The sequence below is a fragment of the Magallana gigas genome, chromosome 3 (assembly GCF_963853765.1).
Source record: "Magallana gigas chromosome 3, xbMagGiga1.1, whole genome shotgun sequence".
Classification (NCBI taxonomy): Eukaryota; Metazoa; Mollusca; class Bivalvia; order Ostreida; family Ostreidae; genus Magallana; species Magallana gigas.
The window spans coordinates 23250214-23275000 of record NC_088855.1 but is presented as its reverse complement, the minus strand read 5'-3'; the positions used below and the strand labels follow the sequence as shown (position 1 = coordinate 23275000).

Here is a 24787-nt window from a genome sequence, read left to right as displayed (position 1 = left end):
AGAGAGAGAGAGAGAAAGAGAGAGCAGCGCTCTCTGCAGTCGATCGTGTAGGTAACTGCTGATTTATAATGCGCGCAGACTCCCGGGCTGATTCAGGGGTTCAACGACCGATCGCCTCCATAACTCAAAAAACCACAGGTCTCCGCCAGCTAGGGGAGTTCTCCGGCCTCCAAAGAACTGTTCAGCGTCCTGCTGAAAAGATAAATGTACCTTTTTTACAAACTGTTCTTATAATTTGATATTTATTATTGGTACAAAAACTATGTTAAATTTTAACATTTTCTGGTCTTCTTTCGCCCCTCCCCCTCAATAATCTCTCGTCCACCCCCCCTCTCTCTCTCTCTCTCTCTCTCTCTCTCTCTCTCTCTCTCTCTCTCTCTCTCTCTCTCTCTCTCTCTCTCTCTCTCTCTCTCTCTCTTAGTTGTGTCTTTTAACGCTGTGGCCCGCACCTGTTCAAACGGTGATTGATTGTGAAATCAATATGCTCACTTGACAGAAAAATTCTTTTTCAAGTAAGACTCATAAATGGTTTGATCGCTGAATGACCCCCATCTAGCTTTAAGACAATACGTTTGAACGCAATGTATATAAAAGTTTGAAGTGTACACGGTGAAAGAAAGGGTTGGCGGCGGTCGCTGTCCTCAGTTAAACCGTGGAACGCCTTCTCGTACATAATAGTACATTTTCCTATGAATGTACAAGGCTTGGTGCTTATGACCGGTCACACGAGGTGAAAAGTTTACGTGATGCATAAGCTCTCCTGGCTCATCTGGCCGCGACGTATATAAGACTGTTTTATACGATTTACTTGATACTAATTGAGTTGTCAGTTTAGGTTTACGCAACAATCTGTGCAGTGCAATTTAAAAAAATTCCTTTTCACTTGGAAAGCTTTTGGAATAATTTATTTATTTTTTGTTAAACAGTTGTTGTGCGATGTGATTTATTACAATGGTATGCACAAAAAGGTAATTGAATCAATTTGTATTTGATTATAAATATTAATGATGTTGATGTAATGAAAAAAAAGGTAGAAATTACAGTCATTACGACTTTTATAATTCAATTTTCTCGTTAAACATGTTTCGTTTTTAGAAGAAAAAAAAACTGTTCGATAGACGTGTTTTTTTTAAAACGAAGAATGTATTGGAATAGTAGCTTTCTGTACTTTGAAGGATATAGAAGAGATCAATCAATCGTTTGCTTTTCAACATCTAACGATTTTTTTTTTGTTTGGTCTTCTTCAGAAATCTAACCAACCATCGTCTTGAGAGCGTAACAATCTGGAATATCGTTCTTAGAACAACATCATGGAGCAGCCCCTCGATTTAAGTCAGAATAGCGACTCTACAAAACGAAACGAATACAGCATGGATGTTGAGGAACCAATATGTCAATATCCCAACTGTTCTTGTCCCTTGAAACACATCACCACCCTAGAGAGCCCAAAACACAGACAAAGTCCCCCCGGGACTGAACAGTACATGCCGCATTCCAGCGGCGTGGAAACAGCCTATGATGGAATGAACTATGACACTGGTCTCGGAAAAAGAACTTATATGGATGAATGTACAAATAGTAATTTCTATCACCCCAAGAGACGGAAAATAGAGATGTACAAGCAGAGGATAGCGCGGTCCACGTCCGAGAACAGTTTGACTGCGTACGACGATCCCTACGCGACGCTGAGCGTCGACTATCAGGGCTACGCTCCAAACGGAAGCATACCGTACCCTAGTCATGACAAAAATGAACTATTCTGCAAACCTAAATCAATTGGTGCATCGACCACGGTAATGGGGCATGAAATGCCGATGGAGGGGATGTATCAGCCCAGCGACGACGAGTATCGCGAGAGAAGCTACAGCACAAGTCACATTCAAAGATTACCAAAGAAGCGTCAGTACGCTAAGCAGTACCCCCTAAACGCTCCCCCTCAGCAAATGCCTGCACGTCCATCGCAAGGCAACGGTCACATGATATCTCAGTCTCAACGCTACGCATCTCAACGTAGCAAACCAGCGCCAAGCGCTACGGTGACCAGTGAGAAAGACGGGAAAGAAAACAACAAAGAAACAACCGTTAGTTCAATAAAAGCGGACATGATACGGGAAATAGACAATTGCCCGGATACAGACGACGTTGCGACATTCCGGAAACAACTGTTTGAGAATATCCTAAAGAGTGCCAAACAATCGCGCGAGATGAAGCACAGCGGGAAAACCGGTGGCGGACTTGTGGCGTTGGATTACTTAATCTCCAAAAACGTGCTCCATAGCGAGGATAAACCATTCAAAACTAGGAACAACCATATCCAGCAGATTATACGCGGGGAGAAGCCAGGCAAGCTGTGCTTGCTGGACATAGTCGAATTACAAGTGGAGATAGGTTTAGCCTAGATAGTCTCTTTGTAGATCTTTTTTTTTTTTTGAAATTATATTGACAATCGTCTCAATTTTACTGTGTATTGAATTTTACACACTTTAATAAGAGTCAAAGAGGGGAGACAATGTAGAATAGGATCTAAGATGTCTGGTAGTACTGAAAGTACTCGCTAGAGATAGAGTGATTGAATTTTTATGTAGTGAAAAACAAACTAAAATAGTTAAAAAATATATATTTAAAATACAGGGACAAATCCCTTTATAGAAGGTTGAGTGTTGTAAACAATATATTTATTACAAATGTTGTACAAATTGATGTTTGTGTTATGAAAAGCTTATAAAGTCGAAATAACTGAGGATGAATAACAGTATCAGATGTGTGAATAATGGATGTATATCACAAAACATTATTTTTTGTAGAAACAATTTAAGTCATACAAATTCGGACATGCCAAACCATATATTCATCTTCAAATGATTGTTTATTCTCTGAATACTTTTTATACCCGAACACTATCTATAGTGTAACTTTTGATTTCAGAAATCTGGCGACAGATCCAAATTTAACAAGGAGCATGCATGATAAGAATGTTGTAAATAACTTGTATAACTGAAAACATGTTCTCTTTATATATTTTTGGAGTTTTATACTTCCGGTGAGAAGTTAATCGTCAGTACTTCGAGGCCATTGAAGAAATCCTAGCAAGAAAGGGACTTAAGTTAGATTTATAATAATAAAAAAAAGTCATCCCCCTCTCCTTCAAGTCCCAGTTTGCATCGTGTAAATGAGTGGATTTTTTTGCTTTTTGTTTCTCTCACGAAGTGGGAATGCTTGTGGCGGTTTTCACAAAACCAAAAACAGCTTTACCAAGTTACATATAATATAGCCTGATATGATGTCATTTTGCAATATACGATCTGTGATGAAAGCGTCATTATATATTTCATAACCCGGGGACTTTCAGGGGTAAGAAAGCGAATGAAAGAAGGGAGGCTAATTTGATTCTGACGTCATGCGTCAGATTTTTAGCTTGCCAGTGTATATGGTGGTCAGAAAGACATTCAGAGGCCATGATTTTGATTTTTTTAAAAACTTTATATCATTTGTTCCCCTTGAGCATAAAGTGAAGGTACAGAGCTTCGCCTAGCCACTGACTCAGTAGCTTAACTGTTGTAGCGTGATCATTTGCGATCTCATTTTGTTTGTTTGTAATAATTAACAAACAAAAAAATCAAATGTGTTACAATGGTTTTCAGCGTGGTATGACTGGTAAATGCTTTCAATGCTTTTTGTTTGTTTGTGATATTATGAAAAATATTGGGGAAATGACTGACACAAAAAAAAAGTATAAAATGTAAATTATAGTCTCTCTCGGTCTTTGTCTACGAGCCGTTGAAAACGTTCAGATTTTTTTTCTTTGTATTGTAGCAACCTGCTTTGAAATTCTCCTTTTAAGAAGTCGTTTAATTAAAAAAAAACCAGTAGAGGAAATTAAAACTATTCATTCATTTTCTAAGATGTGGCACAAACTTTGACCAAACTCTATTTAACTTGTGTTTACGTGTGGTTAGACCGTGTATGTTCGAATGCTATTTGTGCACTTGGGTACAAACATATTGATGTTAATTGTCAGTTTGTTACTGGCAATCCCATGTTGTTTGTATCACATATATTGTTAGTATATTATATATAAACACATATATACAGAGACCAATCACATCTCTATTCAAAGTTCCAAACGAACTTTAAATATTTTAGTGATGGAAGTCACAAAAAAGTGATATAAAAAGTTTAAAGAGGAAACTTATATTTCTGTTTTTATGTTCATGTACTTTAAATTATTGAATAAATTAGTATATGTACGATATATGCCTTTTTTCTTTCCTTGTGGATTGATAAATTGTATAAGGAAGACAACTCGTACAGTTTATGAATTAAACTCAACCAGCAAAAGGTACAATAATTATCAAATAATAGGGATCTGATGGAAACCAAATATGGACTAAAGAAAAAAATAGTAACTAGACACGTTCTCGTTGCGAGCAACGAGGAGGTCTTCCGTCTGATATTAGAATTTGAGATGTACTAGTATATATGTTCGATCCTGATTTTGCTATTTAACAGCTAAACATGATTTAAAATAGAGGAACAGGGTCTACATTTTAAGGGCCAGATACTATTTTGTATCAGTTGTAAAAGCTTTGGTTGAAAACATTTAGACCCCTCTTGGTCTCTGATTTGAGAGACCAGCCCCTTCTTCTTGCTATCAAATGAAAGGTCATTTAATTCGTAAGATATATCGTTCAACAAGTGTTTAGAAATTCGTCACCGTTCTTGAGATATCTGAAAAAAAAGTTTTCGGGTCCGATCCCTTATCTCCTTTTTGGGGTCGCTGAACAAAATTTTGAAGGTTGCATGTTGTTAAGTACATCATTTTGAGTATCTTTTCTTCTATACTGCATTTCAAAATATTTTTTCCTTTTTGAGATATAGATGATCAAAGTTTTAGACTCTTGACCCCTAAAAACCCCTTATTACGTAACACATGATCAAATTATTACATTGCTTGGATAAATAACTATAAAATTAACATATTTGCTTCTATAACCTTTCACAAAATATCACTCAGTAAAGGGCTATAGATAAAAAAAACTTTAGAGCCCTCTAGTCCCCTTATTTGCGGGGACAGCCCCTTTGTCTTGATATCAAATGAAAGGTCATTTAATTCTTAACACATTTTGATCATCAAGTGTTTAGACATTTGTTACCGTTTTTGAGATATGTGGGAAAGAACGTTTTAGGGGCCGATCCAGTTCCTCCTTATAGGGGAGTTGAACGAATTTTTGAAGATTGCATATTTTTTATAACATCATTTTGAGCATCTTTTCTTTAATACTGCATTTCAAAATATTTTTCCTTTCTAAATATGGGTGATCAAAATTTTGGACTTCTGACCCCTTAAAACTCCTAATTACGTAACACATGATTAAAATCATTACAATGTTTGGATACATAACCTTAGATAAACATATTTGCTTCTATAACCTTTCACAAAATATATCCCTCAGTAAAGGGCTATAGATAATAAAACTTTAGAGCCCTTTGGTCCCTTAATTTTCTTGATATCAAATGAAAGGTTATTTAATTCTAAACATATTCTGTTCAACAAGTGCTCAGAAATTCGTTACCGTTTTTGAGATATATATGAAAGAACGTTTTAGGGGCCGATCCAGTATCTCCTTATGAAATTTTGAAGATTGCATATCATTTCGTGCATCATTTTGAGCATATTTCTTCTATACTGCATTTTAAAATATTTTCCTTTCTAAGATATGGGTGATCAAAATTTTGAACGTTTGGTCCCTAAAAACCCCTAATTACGTAACACATATGATAAAATCAATACATAGTTTGGATAGATAACTATAAGATAACATATTTGCTTCTATAACATTTCACAAAATATCTCAAAATGTAAAGGGCTATTGATAAAAAAAACTATAGAGCCCTTTGGTCCCCTAATTTGAGGGGTCAGTCCCTTTTTCTTGATATCAAATGAAAGGTCTTGTAAAATAAACCTTTTTACATGACATGTCTTAACAAAATATTTTTCAGAAAAGAGATAAACAAAGAAAACTAAAAAAATAACGACGTCTTATTAATCTCATTTTCGGGTCCAGGCGAGCTTCAGCGCCTTTTGAGTCGGACAAAAATGAATGCCTAAAGACACATCTACAATCTTTCGACTACAATCTCTGAAAGTTTGAACTCAATATCTTTAATCGTTAAGGAGACAAGCCGACTCCCTGAAAATCGCTTAAACGTCAATATCTCAAAAATGGAAATGACCTCATCAAAGTAAAAAATTACGTATAAAGTTAAGATCAGTATCTATCTTATATTAAAGTTTAATGAAAATCGCTAAAACGTCGTTTTTGAGAAATTGCGTGCACAAAATTTGTTGGAAAAAAAAAGGAAAATAGCGAAGAAAAAGAAACAGAATGAAAACAGTAAGGTATTCCGTTGGAAACGGAAGACCTTAATAATAATATAGAAGAATGAGAAACAGAAGCAAAACAGTAAGGTCTTCCGCTGAAGACGGAATACCTTAATAATAGGCAAAAAGAAACCGAACGAAAACAATAAGGTCCTCCGTTGGAAACCTTGGACTTTTGGTATGATGTAACTCCATGTATCTCTTCTTGCGTCAGAACAAGTTAAAATATGACGCTTGTTTCAAGTGAAATATACACTGATTGTGTAGTCTTAGCTCACAAGCCAGATAAATTCTGTTGATTTCAAAGAGTAATGACTAATTGCCAGCAATGAAATAGACAAGCCTACGTCACATTACTGTTTGACACAATTACCCAAAGTCCAAGCTCTCGTTAAAATGGTTCTATTTGGATGACGGAATTCGAGCATAGAAATTTATTCCCTTGAAGCTTTAAAACTTTCCGATCAAGTGAGCAATGTAGTACATGGGCCTCTCATTTCATTTTTAAATGAGATTTTGAACAATCGGATGCATTCTCTGCACATCTGGATACCTGGTTTATATAAATAAAAAAAAACCCACTTTGCTATATACAATAGATAATGTCAAAGGATAAATTGGACTTTTTTGAAAATCACTGAATTTTAAGTGCTCTCCAAAACTAGGTAGGGAACCGTACGTATTAATTTCTGTAAGTCGCATCTATTTTTAAGCAACCTTTCACGGTACGTGGTTCCTTCTTTTAATTCAACAACTTTTAACTCTGTAAGATTTATACATAAAAATGCTTCACGAGAAGATAAATTTGGGGAAAAAAACAACAATAAACACACGGTAACATGCAGCTAATGTTCAACTCGTTTCCTAAAATAGTACGGTCATATTGTGCGACGATGGGGTTATAGCTAGTGTTTTTGCGTGTAATTTCAACCTTTATTTTTTTCCTTCTAAAATCGATGCCAGCTGCCCGGGATATTAAAGGAATGGTCCTTAAGAGGATGTAAATCCGTATATGCCTGAGGGATATTTTTTCTTTATCTGTACACCAACACGTTTACTGCAGATGTTCATGATAATTTTTCTTAAAAGTGTTACGCGGTTTGAATCCGGTTTGATTGGGGGTGGGGTGGGGGGGGGGGGGGGGGCGGGTAAATCGTCATTGCTAACTGTTTAATATATACATGTTTGTCACTCTCTTTATCAATGTCTTCTTCGTCAAATATGTCTGTGAAATCCGGTGTTGCGTAATCTTGTCACCGTAAAAACTACTAGTATTTCATTAGCATGCTTTCCGTGCAAGCACAATTTATATGTCCACGCTATCCGTGCTTATGAAAAGCATCTTGTCATGCATTCACACCTTCCATGTACAGTCATTGCGATTCATCTTTAATTCCAATGCACTGACAATCTATCAAGGACGTATATATACATGTACTATACTATAGTACATACGTCCCTCAGTATACCGGTATAAAATCTCCACCTCCAAATCCAATGAATAAAGATGTTGTATTTTCATCAATGTTTAATATTATCAACAAATATAAAAAAAAATAAATAGTAAAGAAAATAACAGTTTGGTACACGTTTGATCATGTTTGTTTGTATCACATCGGGAAGTACACGAAATAGCCCAAGCTCCGTGTCTCTTCAAAGCGGAACAACTCGTGATGGGGACCGATCATTCCGAGGGGGAATCGCTCAGTTGTCCTTCTGATCCACTTGACCACTGTCCGTGAGCTGAATTACACAAAGGGTTAATATCAGAAAACATTGAGATATCATTCAAACACACTAAGACATCATTAAAATTCATCATAACATTTATTTAAGTAAAGAGGAATAATTTTTTAGAGTATTATGAGGTGATCAAATACGGTCGGGGTGATCAAATCATAAAGCCCGAAGGATAGAATTTATTACGCAGTTGTGCGATTTAATATTGAAATAGCATGACAAAATCGACTCGTAGCGGTATCACAGTCCCTGTGTAAAACCTTCAGTAACCTAAGAAAATTCCTATATTAGAATGTTTGACTATTCTATTCTAATATCTAAGGCCTAAAAAAAATTGTGTGTTTAGGGTAACACTGATGAAAAAGTTAGGTTAGGTAGGTAGGGATTTTTTTTTATTTTATCATATTTTTTTCTGCATGAACCCGAAGAATTTTTGCTTGGGTCATATTTAAAAACTGATTTTTTAATAAAATCATATAAAATTCACAACCGGTAAAAACAGACATCTAAAAATGGTAGGATAGGGGCATTTTTGTAGGTTAGGTCGGGTTACCCTAAACACACAACTTTTTTCTTTAGGCCTAACGTACTGATGTACGTAACTGTAATTTTTAACACTTTATTTACTTTTTGCGATTAAATCAATACATGTACTTTGTTAAAAGAAAGATGTTAATAACAAACAATTGTTTTCTTTGACAATACATGCGGGCTATAAAGGTAGCGATCATTGCAGGAAAAAAATTAGCTAACGCGGGTCATGCATTTGTTCTGCAATGTCGCTACCTTTATACCAGCATGAACCACCAAAGAAAGCACTTTAAAGAAACATTTTATCATAACAAATACAAGAATTCAATTATGTTGATATACATGTACTTACAATAGCCATTGGAGTTGATGGAGCGACTGGACTGGCTGCTGTAGAGTTGCTGCTTTTTCTGTCGGGCTCGGGCGTTCTGGAACCAGACCTGCGCCACTCGTCTGCTGACGCCCGCGGTGATGGCTATTCTGTTTAACTCCTGGCTATCTGGATTGCTCTCTATCCGGAAGTTGGCCTGTAGGATCTGAAGTTGTTCCTCTGTGAAAGAGGATCGCACACGTTTTGCCTTTGGTTTGCTGCTCAGTTCGGAATCTGAAAAAGAAATATGTGGTTGTAATTAAAACAGGTTATAATTTTAATTTATAAAAAAAATCTGAAGAAGGGTAGATAGCCATGGCCAAATTTAGACTCTATTCACCTCCATTGGTGGAGAGCTCTGCATAAAAATAGAGGTACATATTCAAATTTTGATTCTTTTAAAAATATTTGGATTTTTTTCACTCTATGTCCAAAAATATTGTGCAAAAAATCTCAAGGCAAATCTGATTGGTAATTTGTTGACTACTCAGTCTCATTAAAGTAACACCTGTTCGTAAAATTTTATGATGAAATTTGATATACAAAACTGATTTCAACTTTATAAATAGACTTGAATTGCATCAAAAAATGAAAAAATACATGTCATAAAACTTTTAAGATGTCATGACGAGACAAATTTAAAATAAAACACACACACACACACATATGCCTCCCGCTTAAAAAAAATAAAAAATAAAAATTAATAAGAATGAAATTAAAAATGCTCGAACCTTTATCCGTGTCTCCTTCAACAAGAGACGTGTAGTGCCGCAGACATAACAGTTGGTCCCCGCTCAGTGCGAACTCTTCCCCGGTGGAGAGCTGTCGCTGACAGGAGTCGCATGCAAAACACGCCAGGTGATACACATTTTCACGTGCCCGCCTGACCCAGTCTGTCGCTTGGATCTTTCGGTAACATTTTGAACACTTGGTTCCAAATTCACTTCAAATAGAAAAAAAGCCCAACATTATATAATATGTAATTCTGACAGACCACTGAGACAATCGTGATGTAAAAAATGCGAATCCTATATAGAACAAATTTGGAATGTAATTAAGCACTAACTGTTCTTATGGGCTGTTATTGAGAAAGCTAACGGACAGAACGGTTGCTGGGGTTTCTACATACCTTATATAGTCTCTCCTGCAGTAGATGTTTTCGTCTTTAACAAAGCAGCTTTCCTCCTGTTCCAGTGAAGAACAGCAGACACAGCATCGCAGACAGTCCGTGTGCCAGCAGGCGCCATTAACGTGCAGAAAATACCTGTCAGCAATCACTTCCTGGCATCCCTCACAAGCCTGGCCCTCACACTGCAAATCAAGCATAGTCAGTTGTTTAAAAATTCACCAAAAGTCCCCGTTAACATTTTATTTGGATGTAGAGTTTCGGTAATACGGGAATCTGATTTTTGTGTATTAAAATTTCCACGAGCTGCCCTCTGTTTGATGAATAGTTCATTTCGTTATCTGGCAGGTACAAATTAGGAATTCTGTACATAGCGCTCCACACGTTTAACAAAAAATAATTTATTCTAATGTAAGCTGTTTTATTAATATTTCATGAACACGTAAATTTTCGTCACTCATATGAAAAAAAACCAACAAAAGCTACTTTGTCTCCCAAATCCTTTTCAGTGGAAAGATACTGCAAATTTGCAATGCATATTGATTGGAGAAGGGACCCCCATCCCCTTACCTTCATTTTGATAAAAAAGGATGTAATTACATTGAAAAGTAAAATTAAAACACCATCTAAAAACGTGAGTCTCATAATTAAGAAGAAACCTCGTCATCAGGCTTCACCTATTTTTTGTTCAATATGAGGGGATCTGATTATAAAGAAAATTAATATCAAAACAGAGTCTATAGTCTTTACAAGATTTACCCCCCCCCCCCCCCAATTTCCAATGCTCAGTCCCCGTTACACTGATAATTTAAACTAACCAACTCCACAGAACAAGTCAGCTGATCCCCAAACGCTGAATCTGACGACAACGGCGATGACAAAGACGAGGGCCCCATCTCCTCGTAACTGTAATCTGGGTCGCTGGAGAGGTCCACGCGGGTGAGTTCTGTCAGCATCGTGAGGAAAAAATAAATCAGTTTAGCATAATAGTCCCTGTTTTATATTTATATATATATAATCGCACCGATTGAGTACTGTTCACTCAGTCGAATTTGATGCTGTAGTATTTAATTGATCTCATCGATTGATCGACAGATCAGAAGTTGACACGTGATCTCAAGTAGCGAGACTGGCATGCACGCACGTGTTCAAGAGTTAATTACCTTTTTTGCAGAATTTTCTTAATCGTAATAAGTGATCATATATAACGGGAACACAATTATGCCATAAGTCAGCTCTTAATTACGGCGCGTTATCCGATTAGAACGTGTATAAACACAAACTATTTCAATTATATAGTGGGTGTTATTGCCGTGACAAGAGTTCTTAGAAACGTCAAAAATAACAAAAACATATTCCCAAATAAAACAATCGTTTCATTACATTTCATTATTTGTGATAAAAATTTTCATTGAACTTTTTGTTGATAGATACATTATATATCAAAATTGTTCAAAACAAAAATATAATCTTCGTTACAAAATGTTCAGATTCAATTTAATCAGCAGTAAATGTCATTACACCAAAACAAATTAACCAAAAATATTCAGCTCAGATCGGTAAGTTTACAAAAATCCAATTTTTTAAAATACTATTCATGTTAATAGAAATATCAATAAAATGTTATTTGGGTTTCAATTTTGTGAAATAAAATTCATATCGTAAATGGAAATTGCAATAAAATGTGATTTCGGTTTCCATTTTTCTTTTTATCAGGGGTTAACATAATACAATCAATGATATCAAGGGGGGAAATCCTGACTAGTGTAAATTTGATATGTTATGTTTAAATAGTGATATATGTACATCGGAACTGCATAATTAAATATGAAATGAAAGTACGTTATAGTAGAATATGACAAGATATTTTAATCTTGATCAAAGTATTAGGTATTTACTAGTATTTCATATTTTTTACGTTGACCATGTCTGAAATAAACTTATTTTTTCATTCTTGTTCCATTCACACTTAACGATTCTGGAAACACAAGCCAGCTAAAATTACGATTATGCAGGGTATATATATCTCTAATTTAAAACATTTTTTATGTGAACCTATCCATTTTTTTTAATTAGAACAAAATTTTAAGTGAGCTTTTTTTTTAAATAAAAGGTCGACGTCTGTTCTCAATGATGCTGTCTTGATTCCCCCCCCCCCCCCCAAAAAAAAAAAATAAATAAATAAAACACAAAAAGAAAAAAAACAAACAAAAATTTTATAAAAGAATTAATAATTTATAAATAACGCATATTTTTTTTAATTGAAGCAAGCTGATCAAGTTCTTTATAAAACCTAAATGATATGAAAGATTCATCACAGGATGATTTTTTCATTAGTATAAATATAGTAGCAAATAGAGTACATGCTCTATAATTTGTGGAATCAATTGTGAATGATGATTGTATGTCTGAATATTTATCCCAAAACCTATCAAAGGTCCATAGGGTGCAAAACAATATTTACAAATGGACATAATGATAGCAAGGTCAGATAAGGAAGAGTATTGATTGAACATATTTTACTGTATAAAATGCACATAAAAGGGTCTGAAACAAGTTCTTGCGACTTAAATTATGGGTTCTTCTTAAAAGAACACTAAAGAGTATCCTAAATCAGTTAAATAAGCTGATAATTATGACTAACAAAGACAAAATTGTCAACGCCTATGTGGCGATATAATATAAACTATATCATGATTTGGTATCATGTTTGATCAATAAGATAATAGTAAATGCGCTCCCCATCGAAATCAATATATTAAAAGAATCATAACTATGCTACATGAATATAATCAACGAGGCCGCGTTTATAGTGTAGGGATGAAAGAAAAAGAATGTTATATGATATGTACATGCACAGTAGCAAAATAAATTAAAGCTGTAAAATGAAAGTAATTGCATTTTTTTTTATAACAACTGTTTTTATTACCCCAGAACATGTAGAAGTATTCTTATAGCCGAGGTTGGGGAGCCTTGGAGTCTATAAGTTAACATTATATATACTGAAAAAATTTTGAAACAGGGTGTTTTTACAAATAGCATCATTCATACACCCACTCATTCAGTTGCATGTATATGCACATTACTCTACATCATAATCAAGTACAAAAATCAGCATTTTACAATAAACAAAAATAAAGTACTTTGTAATATCTAAGTAATTGCATTTTAGTAATAACTTTGTAATACAGAGAGAGAGAGAGAGAGAGAGAGAGTAACCGGATACAGAAATTCCGCCTCTATTTAACCTTTAATGTAAACCCTCGAACTTCCGGTAAAAATGAAAATGGATTCAAAAAGTTGAACTTCCTGTAACTTTCTGAGAACTTTTTATCTACCATGGTATCCGAAATAGAAAACGAGTTCAACAATTATGATCAGTACAATGCCTGGGGTCCGATTTATCAGGTAACTCTACACCAGAAACGTAAAATAATACCAGGGTTAGATTTATTAGACTTCCGGATTAAAACATTTTTGTAACTTTTCATGTTTTGTAAATTGTAAATTCTTTACAATATGCTTTTGCGTACAATGCTTTTCTTTTACACATTTACTTTCTTGTTTACATTATGTTAGATACCTTTCTTTTTTTTACTCTACAATATGTTTTCATATGTAGACTCATTCTAATCATTTACCATACTCTTTTATGTGCGAACTTATCAGGACATGTATGTTGCCTATGTTTTCATTTTTTACATATTGTAAGTCTAATGGGTACCCAGTCTAAATATTTATTAGAACAACTCAAAAAATTATACATCAGTTATTGCACAACAAATTATTTTTTGCATACTTTTCATATTTTTAATACGAGATAGTCTCGCCAAGAACCATTTCTGTCCAGTGCATTGTTATGTCATTTCATCAACACATAGAATTATATATGAAAAATTATTTTACAATGCACCGGCGAAAAATTGTCCTTGGCGAGAATTGATCGAATGCCAGTACTCTTTATTTTTCATAGTGCTTGGGACATCCATTATTTAAATATTTGATGATGTGCATTTAAGCATTTAAGCAATATATTCAATAAAAAGTATATATTCCACAAAAAAAAATTGTGACTTTTGTAGTAAAGATTTGTACAATTGAAGATACTTTATAATCTTATACAAACATATTGTAAAAAAAAAATACAAAAAGTTTGTGATGGCATAGACAAGATGAAGTAATCATATATAAGAAAATGTTTTAAACTTTTTGAAATGCAATAAAACTTTGCCTAAGTTTAAAAGAAAACAAATAAAACTCTAAGTCATGGAATTTTAAAGGAAATTAAAAATGAGGCAGCAATGCAGGCCATGGATGAGGAGCTGTCCACAGCTGAAGCTCGTAGTGCCGTCAACAGAAATAAAAACCGATACAGGGATGTAAGTCCATGTAAGTATCAAAAATCATAGGCATACATAGTAACTGGGATTTTTCTTGTTTTTCATGAAACGGGACCTGTGGCTTTTGAATTGGGGGAAAAGTCATTGAAATTTTGGTCAATTGGGAAGAACTACATGTAGCATTATAACGTATATGGGTAAACTATAAAGTAAACAAAACTAATTTGTTCTTATTCCATCTGTTGTGCATTGTATGTGCTCTTTTCATTACTTTATAAAATCAAAAAATGCATTTCTTTTCTTTTGGCATTTAAGATTATGGGGGCAAAGTGCAGGTTCCTTTTGAAAAAAATATGTATTTAATTGAAAGGGGAAAGGGCAAAACTTCGGAATTTGTTTAAAGGATGGAATTTTGGAATGTGTTAAATCACATAATTTTATAGATAAACATATGGGTAATTTTCAGATTACCTGGTATGATGGTTTTTATTGAGTACTTCTGATAAATTGGATCTTGCTTTTTTCATTGTGTGGAAGTTAAATTTCTAGGTTTAGGGTAGGATTGACATTTTATATTCTGTCATAAATTTTCAGATGACCATAGTAGAGTAAAGCTTTCAAACAATGTTTACATCAATGCAAGTCTGGTGGAAGTGAAGGAAGCCAACAGGAAATACATTTTAACCCAAGTAAGTGGCGTAATTTAAACATACTGATAAATGAGTCACTTCCATTTCAAAGCGGAAGCTAAATGTAGTACTGTTCAGGGCAAATAAAATTTTTTTTATTTACAGTAAAACACGCTTATAACAAAGTGCCAGAGATGGGCAATTTTGCTTGTTATAAGTGTAATTTGTTATATCCATCAAGTTTACAGCATGTAATAAAGTCACTGGGAATGAAAATCACTTCACTATAAGCATCCATTCATTATAAGCGTGTTCGCTATAACTGTGTTCGCTATAACTGTGTTTTACTGTATATTGTATCATGGTCTTGTGGATATTCATATAAATAAATTATAAGTATTTTAATATGTAAATACATGTATAAGCAACATATAGCTGGCTGCTTTTTTTTTGTATGTAACCCACAGGGTAAGATAAAATTTATCATTTCACTTAGACGTTACTTTGTCATTCTGCTCTGCCATGCTACTGATGATAGGCAGATACAATCTTCTTACATTATAACGGTTATTATACCCCCGCAAACGAAGTTTATTATACCCCCGCAAACGAAGTTTAGGGGGGTATATTGGTTTCACCCTGTCCGTCTGTCCGTCTGTCTGTCCGTCTGTCTGTAGACGCAACTTTGTCCCCCCTATAGAATTTTTTATTACTGCATGGAACAGTTTGAAAATTTGTACATATGTTGAACACCATCTGAAGATGTGCACCTGCAATTTTTTTTAAGATCAGACAAGATTTAATGATTTTATGACAGTTTTCACATTCCTTATTCTATATATTGTACACTAATGTTGAAAAGTAAGGGAGGTAATCCTTACAGATTTTATTAATTAATTAATAGAAAACACTCTAAAATATATTTATATAAATACATCCAGATGGAGTTTTTTGTCTTTATGTCTTAATTAATAAAAAAAAATTATATTTTATAAGTATTCTATCAACTGACAATGCAAAGTTTTTGTTTGTCAATGATAAATTCTTAGGAGCTAATAAGAACATCAAAGACAAGTGTGGCTGAATTCATTTGTCCCAAGGGAGCCATTATCTGAGCCATGGTTCAGATGGAGCATGTGTTTAGGGGAAATTGATTATCTGTAAAATGGGTGATGGTTTTGGGGCTATTTTAAAACTGTTTCATGTAAACCAAAAGGTCTATCATAATAAGGAAATAAATAATATAATTATTAATAAAGAAGTTAAACTATTTTTAGAGGTTGTTTAAATTCATTTGTCAAGTAAATTGATGAAGTGACCCTATTGGGCATTAATTTAAATGAAATTCAAAATTACTGATATGATTGTAGTGTTTTGGCAATTTTAAAATTGTTTGTAATATTAAATTTTCTTTTTTACATATTTTTACATAGTATGGTAATTATGGTAATGTTTTGGGATTTTATTAAATTTAACAAGATCATCAAAGAAAATCATAGTCCTATGGGATCAATTTTCTGATATGGAGTTCCATTGTGCCATAGGAGAAAGTGAGGAAAATTTGAAACAACTAATTGCATCTGTCAAGACTCTACTTAGAAAGATATTGAAAGTTTTATCAACAGAAGAGCATTGCTTGGCTACCAGTATTTCTATTCACTGCAAAGGGAGGGGTTATTGTCATTTTGTTGGTTTTTCTTTAAATCAATTAAATTAAAAAAATATATCATCAAATACATACATTTGTAAATGTATTACTGTTATAGATATGTATTTACAGTGAAATTCTGACAATTTTGATTTTAATTTTTCTTTGTTAACTAACTTTTTTTTTTTTTACAATTCTAGAAATTTTTTTTTGTATGTGTTCCAAACCTTTATTATTCAATTCAATTATTTGTCCCATTTGAAATTAGCCTAGCGGGGGTATTAGTCCCATTAGGACAGTTCTAGTTTTTGCTCCTTGTTATTTTTGCCCTTCTGCACTTGCAAACGGTTTCGCCACGTCTTGAATTTGAAATTCATTGAATTCTGAAGTGTTAGAAGAGAGATAATCTGAGACATTGGAATTCGCTTAGTCTTAAATTTGCCCAGTGACAACAAGGGCGAAAGGGACGAAAATAAAACAGGAGCAAAAATTTCACTGTATACAGTAGCATGATAAGTGAGTAATATTAGACATGGTACTGAATGCTTAAAATTGAGCAAAATAAATATTGTATATACATGTAAATGTATTGTAAGTATATATCAATAACACATAGGTTGTATACATTATATACCTATTTACTGGCTATGAGGATTATAGTAAGTTTCTTGTCCCCAGAGAGGGCAACTATTTCACTAGGCAAAGTTGGTAGACAATAAACTGCTATCGTCCGAATACTCAGTAAATAGGTATTTTATTATACGGAAGAAAACTTTCTTTGTTGGCGATGCAGATTTTCTTGATGGTAAATGTATTAAAGTTATCTGAATTTGAATTTAAATTAGCGATTTGGATTACACCACAGGTGTTCCGAGTTTAAAATTGAGGGAAATTGAATGCTGCCAGTGAATAGTTACAATGTCTGTTCACCATGGGCAGATAGCACGGAAACTATTTCATGGTTATAGATACAGTAGCATGTTTATTCGTTGTAATTTTTCAAAGAAAACATTCACAGTGGTATAATAAACATGTATATCTAATCTTTAAAGTCTTTCATTAAAGTTCCTTATGCAGTACAGTAAAAAAATTACTGGCAAATGTATTGACTTATACCTATATGTATATGTGTTGTTTATTTCAGGGGCCCTTGGAGGTAACCGTTTCACATTTCTGGCAGATGGTCTGGGAACAAGAGAGTAAAGCGATCATCATGCTGAACAAACTAATTGAAAACGGAGCTGTGAGTCTTGTTAATTTTAAGCAATGATAAAAAATATGTTGGTGAACTAGAGATACAGAAAGTTCTAGGATCCTGCAGATTTGCATTTTAATATTCATTTTTTTGCCAGATATGGAATCATATTACAATATTTACATTATTTTTTGCTTGTAAAGGTTGTTGAATGTTACGGCAATTATAACACTGTAACACACAGGGTACTCAAAGGTTAAAATGACGAGTTTTATTATGACGTCACAAATGTTAAATGCCGCAAACTGCAACGTCACAAGCAAAAATCAAAGTTCACGCTTGTGGCTGTTACAGAAGCTCTTCCATTAATATGAACTTACCCATAGGATAAAATAGAAGTTTTAAGGTATAAATAACATTTGCAGACAAGAAAAGAAGTTTTAAAAATGTAAATATAAGAATTAAATCATTATTTTTTGAAAGATACAGTCTTATAACTGCAGCGATGTGTGCATACAAATTTTCATAATGCGCTAGCATGCGTTACTCAATTTGTATGCACACATTGCTGCAGTTATGAGACTGTATCTTTCAAAAAATAATGATTCAGTGACTTAATGTAAAAAGTAAAGCAAGTTGGCAACAGTTGTATAAAGATTTTCTTGCGTACATGTATGACTTTTGAATATGCTTATTGAAGATTTGAGTACAGATCTGCCTTGAAGCACAAAAAATGTTTGGAGGATTTGCTGGAAACTCCATAAAACTTCACTATGTTTATGGCTTAGCGATATCCTTGTTTGCACTAATGATTTTAACTTATTAACCCTCTACCCTTTATGGATTTTATACAAAGACTAACTAGGATGTCTGATAAAAAGGTTTAATGAAGACTCTAGCAAAAAATAGTATCACATTATATATTTTAAATGTGTTTTTTCAATTTACCGGTATAGAGGAAATTAGAATTAATGGATTTTTTTTTTTCAATAGAGGAAATGTTACAAGTACTATCCGACCAGTGCTGAGGACGACGAGGATGAAATGGAGTTTGATGATGTTGCTCTCAATGTGTCGGTCGTCAGGGAAAAGCAGCTTGATTACTACGTAGAGAGAATTCTACTAGTCAGTCATACCGAGGTGAGCACGGCCATTTAATCGAAGTTGGTCATTTTTATATTTATATATTTATATTCATATATATAATCCATGTGATTATAATACTACAAAACATCTATGTATCTACTTGGATAAATGTTTTATGCAGAGAAAACAGTTCCAGGGACTACCTATGAAGTATTGTATAAAACTGTCTTGCATGCTGTAGCCTTTATGTTACAATTTTTTTTTGGCCTGTCATTTGATTTCATTTTGACTGTATGCCAACATGGTGATGTCAATAAACCATTGAATTGAATATATTAGAACTATTCAAAATCAAATATCAAAATAACTTCAGTTACTTGTCCGAACACATGAACAAAAATTAGAACAGCTTCTCCTGACTACTCTATTGTCATTACAGTTATTTTTCTTATAAGGATTTTGTAATAGCATAGTCATTTGAAACACGTTTCAAATTTATTTTTGAACCTATGATTAATGAGAGACATTTATTTTTCATTTAACAGACTGGAGAATCTCGTGAGGTCATTCACTACAATTACACACACTGGCCGGATTTCGGAGTCCCCCAATCACCTTCGGTGTTTCTTAAGTTCCTGATGACTGTAAGACAATCTGGAGCCCTGGAGGCAAATGTTGGCCCAGCTATAGTTCACTGCAGCGCCGGCATTGGGAGATCAGGAACATTCTGTCTCGTCGATTCTTCCCTCGTCATTGTAAGTTACTGTGGAATCATTATAATTTTGAGATGTTAATTTGTTTGTTAGGGGTATACCCTTGAAACCAACAAAATATTGTTCACATATGTTAGCCATTGTGAGTTCAGTTATGGGTTAGAGCAGGGTTAGAACAGAGAAAGATACATGTATATGTGTGATTCTGATCAAACTGTTATACTGTACAAGTGAGTGCTAAAAGGAACTTTCATGTATGGTTCTCTTTATGAACATGATTGACAGGTAAATGTAAATATGTGTTGGGGCAAAAAAATTAAAATTTTTAAATAGTGTTGAAAATTTAGTAAATTAAGATAATCCATCTTTTTATTTGAGCGTTGTAACACATGAATATCACATTTTCAAAAACCTTTTAATTACAGATTGAAAAGACTCATGATATGAACTCAGTTGATGTCAGAAATTTACTGTTGGAGATGCGCAAGTGTCGTATGGGCTTAATCCAGACTGCTGACCAGCTCCGATTCTCTTACCTTGCCATTATTGAAGGAGGTCACAGCATCCTGTCCAACGGAAATGCAACACTGGACATTCTGTCTGATTACATGGATGTATGTATTCTTGGAATTCAAGGCCAAAAAAATTAATGTTTTGTTTCGCAGGCACTGCCGCATCAGGTGAAATGCTGCCGTTTTAATTCCTTTTATTGCCATTATTGTTGAAAAGGGGAAGAATTAATTTTTAAGATGAAAATTGAGTTATTCCCCTTTGGAAATCTTGCAATAAAATTGAAAAAATAAAATACCTTTATGCATTTTCGCATTTCATTTTGAATTTCTTGGCCTGAGAAACTAAAGATGAAGTTTTTTGCCCTAAGGGGAATAGGTATATAAAACCACTCCACAAAAGAAAAGTGTTAATTTTGGTACCTCAAATGCAGCTTTACAGGGAAAAATCATAATACTAAGTACAAAACAGATTGAATTTTATAACATATTAAAAAAGCATGACAATTTTTTGTGATGGCAAAACTTTTTCTAAAAGACTTAACAATGGATACCTGTACCAAAGTATTTACAATGTTGAAACATTTCTCAAGTTATTAGTCATACAGTACTAATGGGAATATTTTCAAACCCAGTGATTATGGTGAGAGTATTTTTAAGCATATAAAGTCTCAAGTCTTTCTTTTGTCTTCAAAGTCACGCAGCAAGAAGGAAGATACTCCGCCCCCACCTCCAGAGAGAACCACAAGTTTGCCGACTGATAGACAGCCACCCCCTCTCCCTCCGCGAAGCCCAGATCTGAAGAAAACAAAGGAATGGGAGGATGAGGAGGATTACGAAAATCAACGAAATTCGTCCAAAGATACAGATCAATTAATTCCAGAGAAGAAAGAAGAAGAAAATAGGTATGGGGAAGAGGTTGCCATTGATATCACAGTTTTAAATAAATTCTATTTAGGGATTGATTTTAATCTAAGAATTACAATTATATACATGTAAGTTGTGCAGATTTGGGATTTTTTTCTTTCCTCCAAATCTTGAAATGAAATGTGTCATTTATTATTGTTATACTTTCATGTTAAATACTGAAATCTGATTGGTTAAGACGCAGTTAATAATATTTACTATTACCCTCAGCGTTAGCAACGCACTTGACAACGGGTAACATTAAAAAATGTTACATGCGCGAAAATTATGCGCGTACGGTTCGCTGTAGAATTCACATTATTCCTATATAAAAGCAGTAAAATTTTCTTAAAATTTTTAAAAAAGACATTCAGTATGACAAAATAAATAGTGCCTGTTTGGGAGGATAACAGTTGAAATTGACACCCCTCGAAAACCATTGTCAACCTCCGCTTCGCGTCGGTTGACAATGGTTTTCTCGGGGTGTCAATTTCAACTGTTACCCTCCCAAACAGGCACTATTTATATACTAGCGAGCATCTATGAAGTTAACATCATTTTCGGTGAAATATTAATTTATTTCTCTTCTGTTTTAACAGTACCTTCCGTCGTAAAGTCCAAAGAGAGGAAAGAAGACAAAAGACTCAAGATCAAATAGATCGCATGAAAAAGAAACAGAGAGAGAGTGAACTATGGAGAAATAGACGCTCTTATTTAGCCCCTATAGCCATAGGAACCACGTTGCTGATTGGTGGACTTCTTTTGTATTATTACTATTTTTGACAGATCTTTTTTTTATGCAAGAAAACAAAAATGGCGACATCTTTTTTATGTGTACAAAATCTTTATGCTTAAAGAAGTATAGGATATGACCATGGACAAGTTTTTTTTCAATCTGAGGTACCTACTGTATGTAATCTTGGCTTTGATGAGTTGATTGTGCTGGGTATCTCACCGTAACATTTTACCACACACACACACACCATTCACTGCCCTAGTCATCCACTGCTACTGGGTGGGGGCAATGGTCCCTGTTATTTTAGACATGTTATATATATATATGTATGTAGATCACGATGCCAAACCTCCAAAGGAATTCTTTGTTGAGATTAATAATGCGTACTGTATACAGGGTTATTTTTGCCCAGTGGTTTGGGTTTTTTTTTTTCGCCCTTCTACACTTGCACTTTTTTACCCCATTTTGATTTCACCCATATACAGATGTGTGATAGATACGCAGTAATCTGAAAATTGTTTTTAATTCACCCTGTCGTAGATTCGCCTTCTGATAATATGGGCAAAAGGGTCAAAAAATAAAACAGGGGCTAATATTTCCCTGTATACAGTGTATTGTGTAAATGATAAGAGTATTTTTTGTACGAATTTTTGTTTTTCTTTTTAGTTTTCAAAAGGGACTTAATTAATCATGTCACATGAATTACAAGCATACTAATGTGTAAGGGTGGTATGTACTATATATTTTATCATTTATCGCCTATTCATTTATATTGTTTAGTACTACTAAGTACATCTACAAGTACATTAGTAAAGTTATGAACTTGCCTCAAGACTGTGAAACCATGACCCACAGATTTTATTTTTTCAAGTTAAATTGATCAGTTTTATACTTGAATGTGCTCAATTTGATTCTTTTCTTTTAAATCTCTGATATTTTGATGGTAAACTTGTTAAAACATATTGCATATTGAGTATGGTTTTATGTTTTATGGTGCATGTAAATACATATGTATGTACCAGGTACATGTACATGTTTAACCATAAATAAAGATCAATCTTTATGAGACTTTGATAAAATCCTTAAAGATATTAAGTGTGAAATTTAATTGAATATTTCAACTTTTTGTGCAACTTTGCATGGGAATGGGGAGGGATTAAACTTTGATGAATATTTTTGTACATGTACTAAAGCACCATTTGCTAACCTAGGAAAAATTCAAATGCAGTAAACAAATATAAACCCACATGTTCATATGTTTTCTCACCTAGTATTGTGTATCAAAATTCATACCAATGCTTAATCATCATTGTATAACACATAGAATTTTATTTAAATGCTCAGGTGAACATTATAGGCCCTTTGCTGGCTTTTCAGTGAAAAATAAAGATAAAATAATGAAAAAGTTTCAGCAATTCTGGTTTTGATAATAAAAAGAAGGAGAAAAAAGCATGATTCTATAAAAAATGTGTTCGTTTTTATTTCCTTTAGTTATCTGCCTGACTTTGCTGACTGGAGACAGAGTAACATGTTTTACTTGCATACATAACATGCCAGCCAAGGAATATAACACACTGTGGTATAGTGTATGTTCAGAAATATCCCAAGTGGTTGATACTGAAAACATTTCAAGTTAAAAATCAATATGAATAAAAGTGATTGAACTGTGACCTTGACCTTCTTTGTCCTTGATATCAGGATTTTTTGCATTTTATAGCTTAATTTTAAAAATTGCATAAATAAATTTAATGATCATGTAGTTTAGAGCAATTAAACAGTTTTTTGACATTGACCTTTCAGATGGCTTTGATATATAGAATATAATTGTGCTCTGCATTTACAATAGCTAAGTTTCAGAGGAACTGTTTAATATATATTTTTATCAAACCGTATCCACAAATAAAAACTGTCTAATTAAAATTAAACGTTCTGAATCTGCTACCTCTTCTCTTTCTTTTTTGAAGCGGTAGAAGATTCACAACATCTAATTTTAATTAAATTGAAATAAAAATTGATGATAGCAATGGAATTTACCCTATTTTCTAACCTTGAAATTCCCTTTGACCTTGACTTCACTATTCCCGTTTGAATTTACGTGTATCAAAGAAACTGTATAAGATATTTACAACAAGCTACATACAAAAAATACATATGTAACGGGATGGGAGAAATAATGACGGACCAGACCGGGTTTGGAACTGGAGCCCCCTGAATCTCTAGTCAGGTGCTCTACCAACTGAGCTATCTGGCGCCGTTATTCGAACCGGTCTGACCATCACATTCCTCCCCCCTTTAATGATCTTCGTCCCCGAAGATCACCCCTGGCTCTTCTCCTGGCAGGAGTTCACCTGTCAGTTCCAGGGGTTGGTCACGGCACCAAATGTAACGAGATGGGAGATATAATGAAGGACCAGACCGGGTTTCGAACCTGGGCCCCCTGAATCTCTAGTCAGGTGCTCTACCAACTGAGCTATCTGGCGCCGGTATTCGAACCGGTCTGACCATCACATTCCTCCCCCTTTAATGATCTTCGTCCCCGAAGATCACCCCAGGCTCTTCTCCTGGCAGGAGTTCACCTGTCAGTTCCAGGGGTTGGTCACGGCACCAAATGTAACGAGATGGGAGATATAATGAAGGACCAGACCGGGTTTCGAACTTATGTGTACACAATAAAAAAAATTATGTTGCAATAACCAGTACCATTTTCTAAGAAATTCATTTTTTGTTTCAAGTAAATATAAATCCTATACCTGATATATAGTCGATTATTTTATTCAATCATATTTGAAAATTTTATGCAAATAAATTCAGTTAACTTCGGAATTACATTGATGGTCGCTTACTTTTAAAAGCATGTTGAAGGGACTGAAACGAAC

General features: G+C 34.1%; 3 protein-coding genes across 4 annotated transcripts in view; 2 read left to right on the top strand and 1 right to left on the bottom strand.

Moving 5' to 3' along the window:
* LOC105328656 (hypothetical protein) overlaps nucleotides 1–4250 on the top strand; it is a 9444-nt gene extending 5194 nt beyond the window's left edge. The window contains exons 1-2 of one of the 2 annotated variants that reach the window (XM_011429626.4): nucleotides 746–968; nucleotides 1248–4250. In XM_011429626.4, coding sequence (XP_011427928.3) covers nucleotides 1311–2399 — 1089 coding nt within the window. In that variant the 5' untranslated portion in view covers nucleotides 746–968; nucleotides 1248–1310 and the 3' untranslated portion in view covers nucleotides 2400–4250. Of the gene's footprint in view, nucleotides 1–745; nucleotides 969–1247 lie in introns of those variants that run through there. The other variant, XM_011429625.4, reaches the window with a different exon arrangement.
* A 3642-nt stretch (nucleotides 4251–7892) lies between these two features.
* Nucleotides 7893–11209, bottom strand: LOC105328655 (LIM/homeobox protein Awh). The gene is made up of 5 exons (XM_011429624.4): nucleotides 10968–11209; nucleotides 10153–10334; nucleotides 9755–9966; nucleotides 9006–9257; nucleotides 7893–8125 (listed from the first exon to the last, which is right to left on the bottom strand). Exons 1-5 carry the CDS (start codon nucleotides 11103–11105, stop codon nucleotides 8067–8069), a joined length of 843 nt encoding a protein of 280 aa, XP_011427926.1. The 5' UTR covers nucleotides 11106–11209; the 3' UTR covers nucleotides 7893–8066.
* A 2192-nt stretch (nucleotides 11210–13401) lies between these two features.
* Nucleotides 13402–22517, top strand: LOC105328654 (tyrosine-protein phosphatase non-receptor type 2). The gene is made up of 9 exons (XM_011429623.4): nucleotides 13402–13557; nucleotides 14430–14538; nucleotides 15084–15178; nucleotides 17911–18009; nucleotides 18955–19101; nucleotides 19593–19802; nucleotides 20186–20374; nucleotides 20966–21174; nucleotides 21775–22517. The coding sequence occupies exons 1-9, from the start codon at nucleotides 13489–13491 to the stop codon at nucleotides 21956–21958; spliced, it is 1311 nt and encodes a 436-aa protein (XP_011427925.3). The 5' UTR covers nucleotides 13402–13488; the 3' UTR covers nucleotides 21959–22517.
* The last annotated feature ends 2270 nt before the right edge of the window (nucleotides 22518–24787 follow it).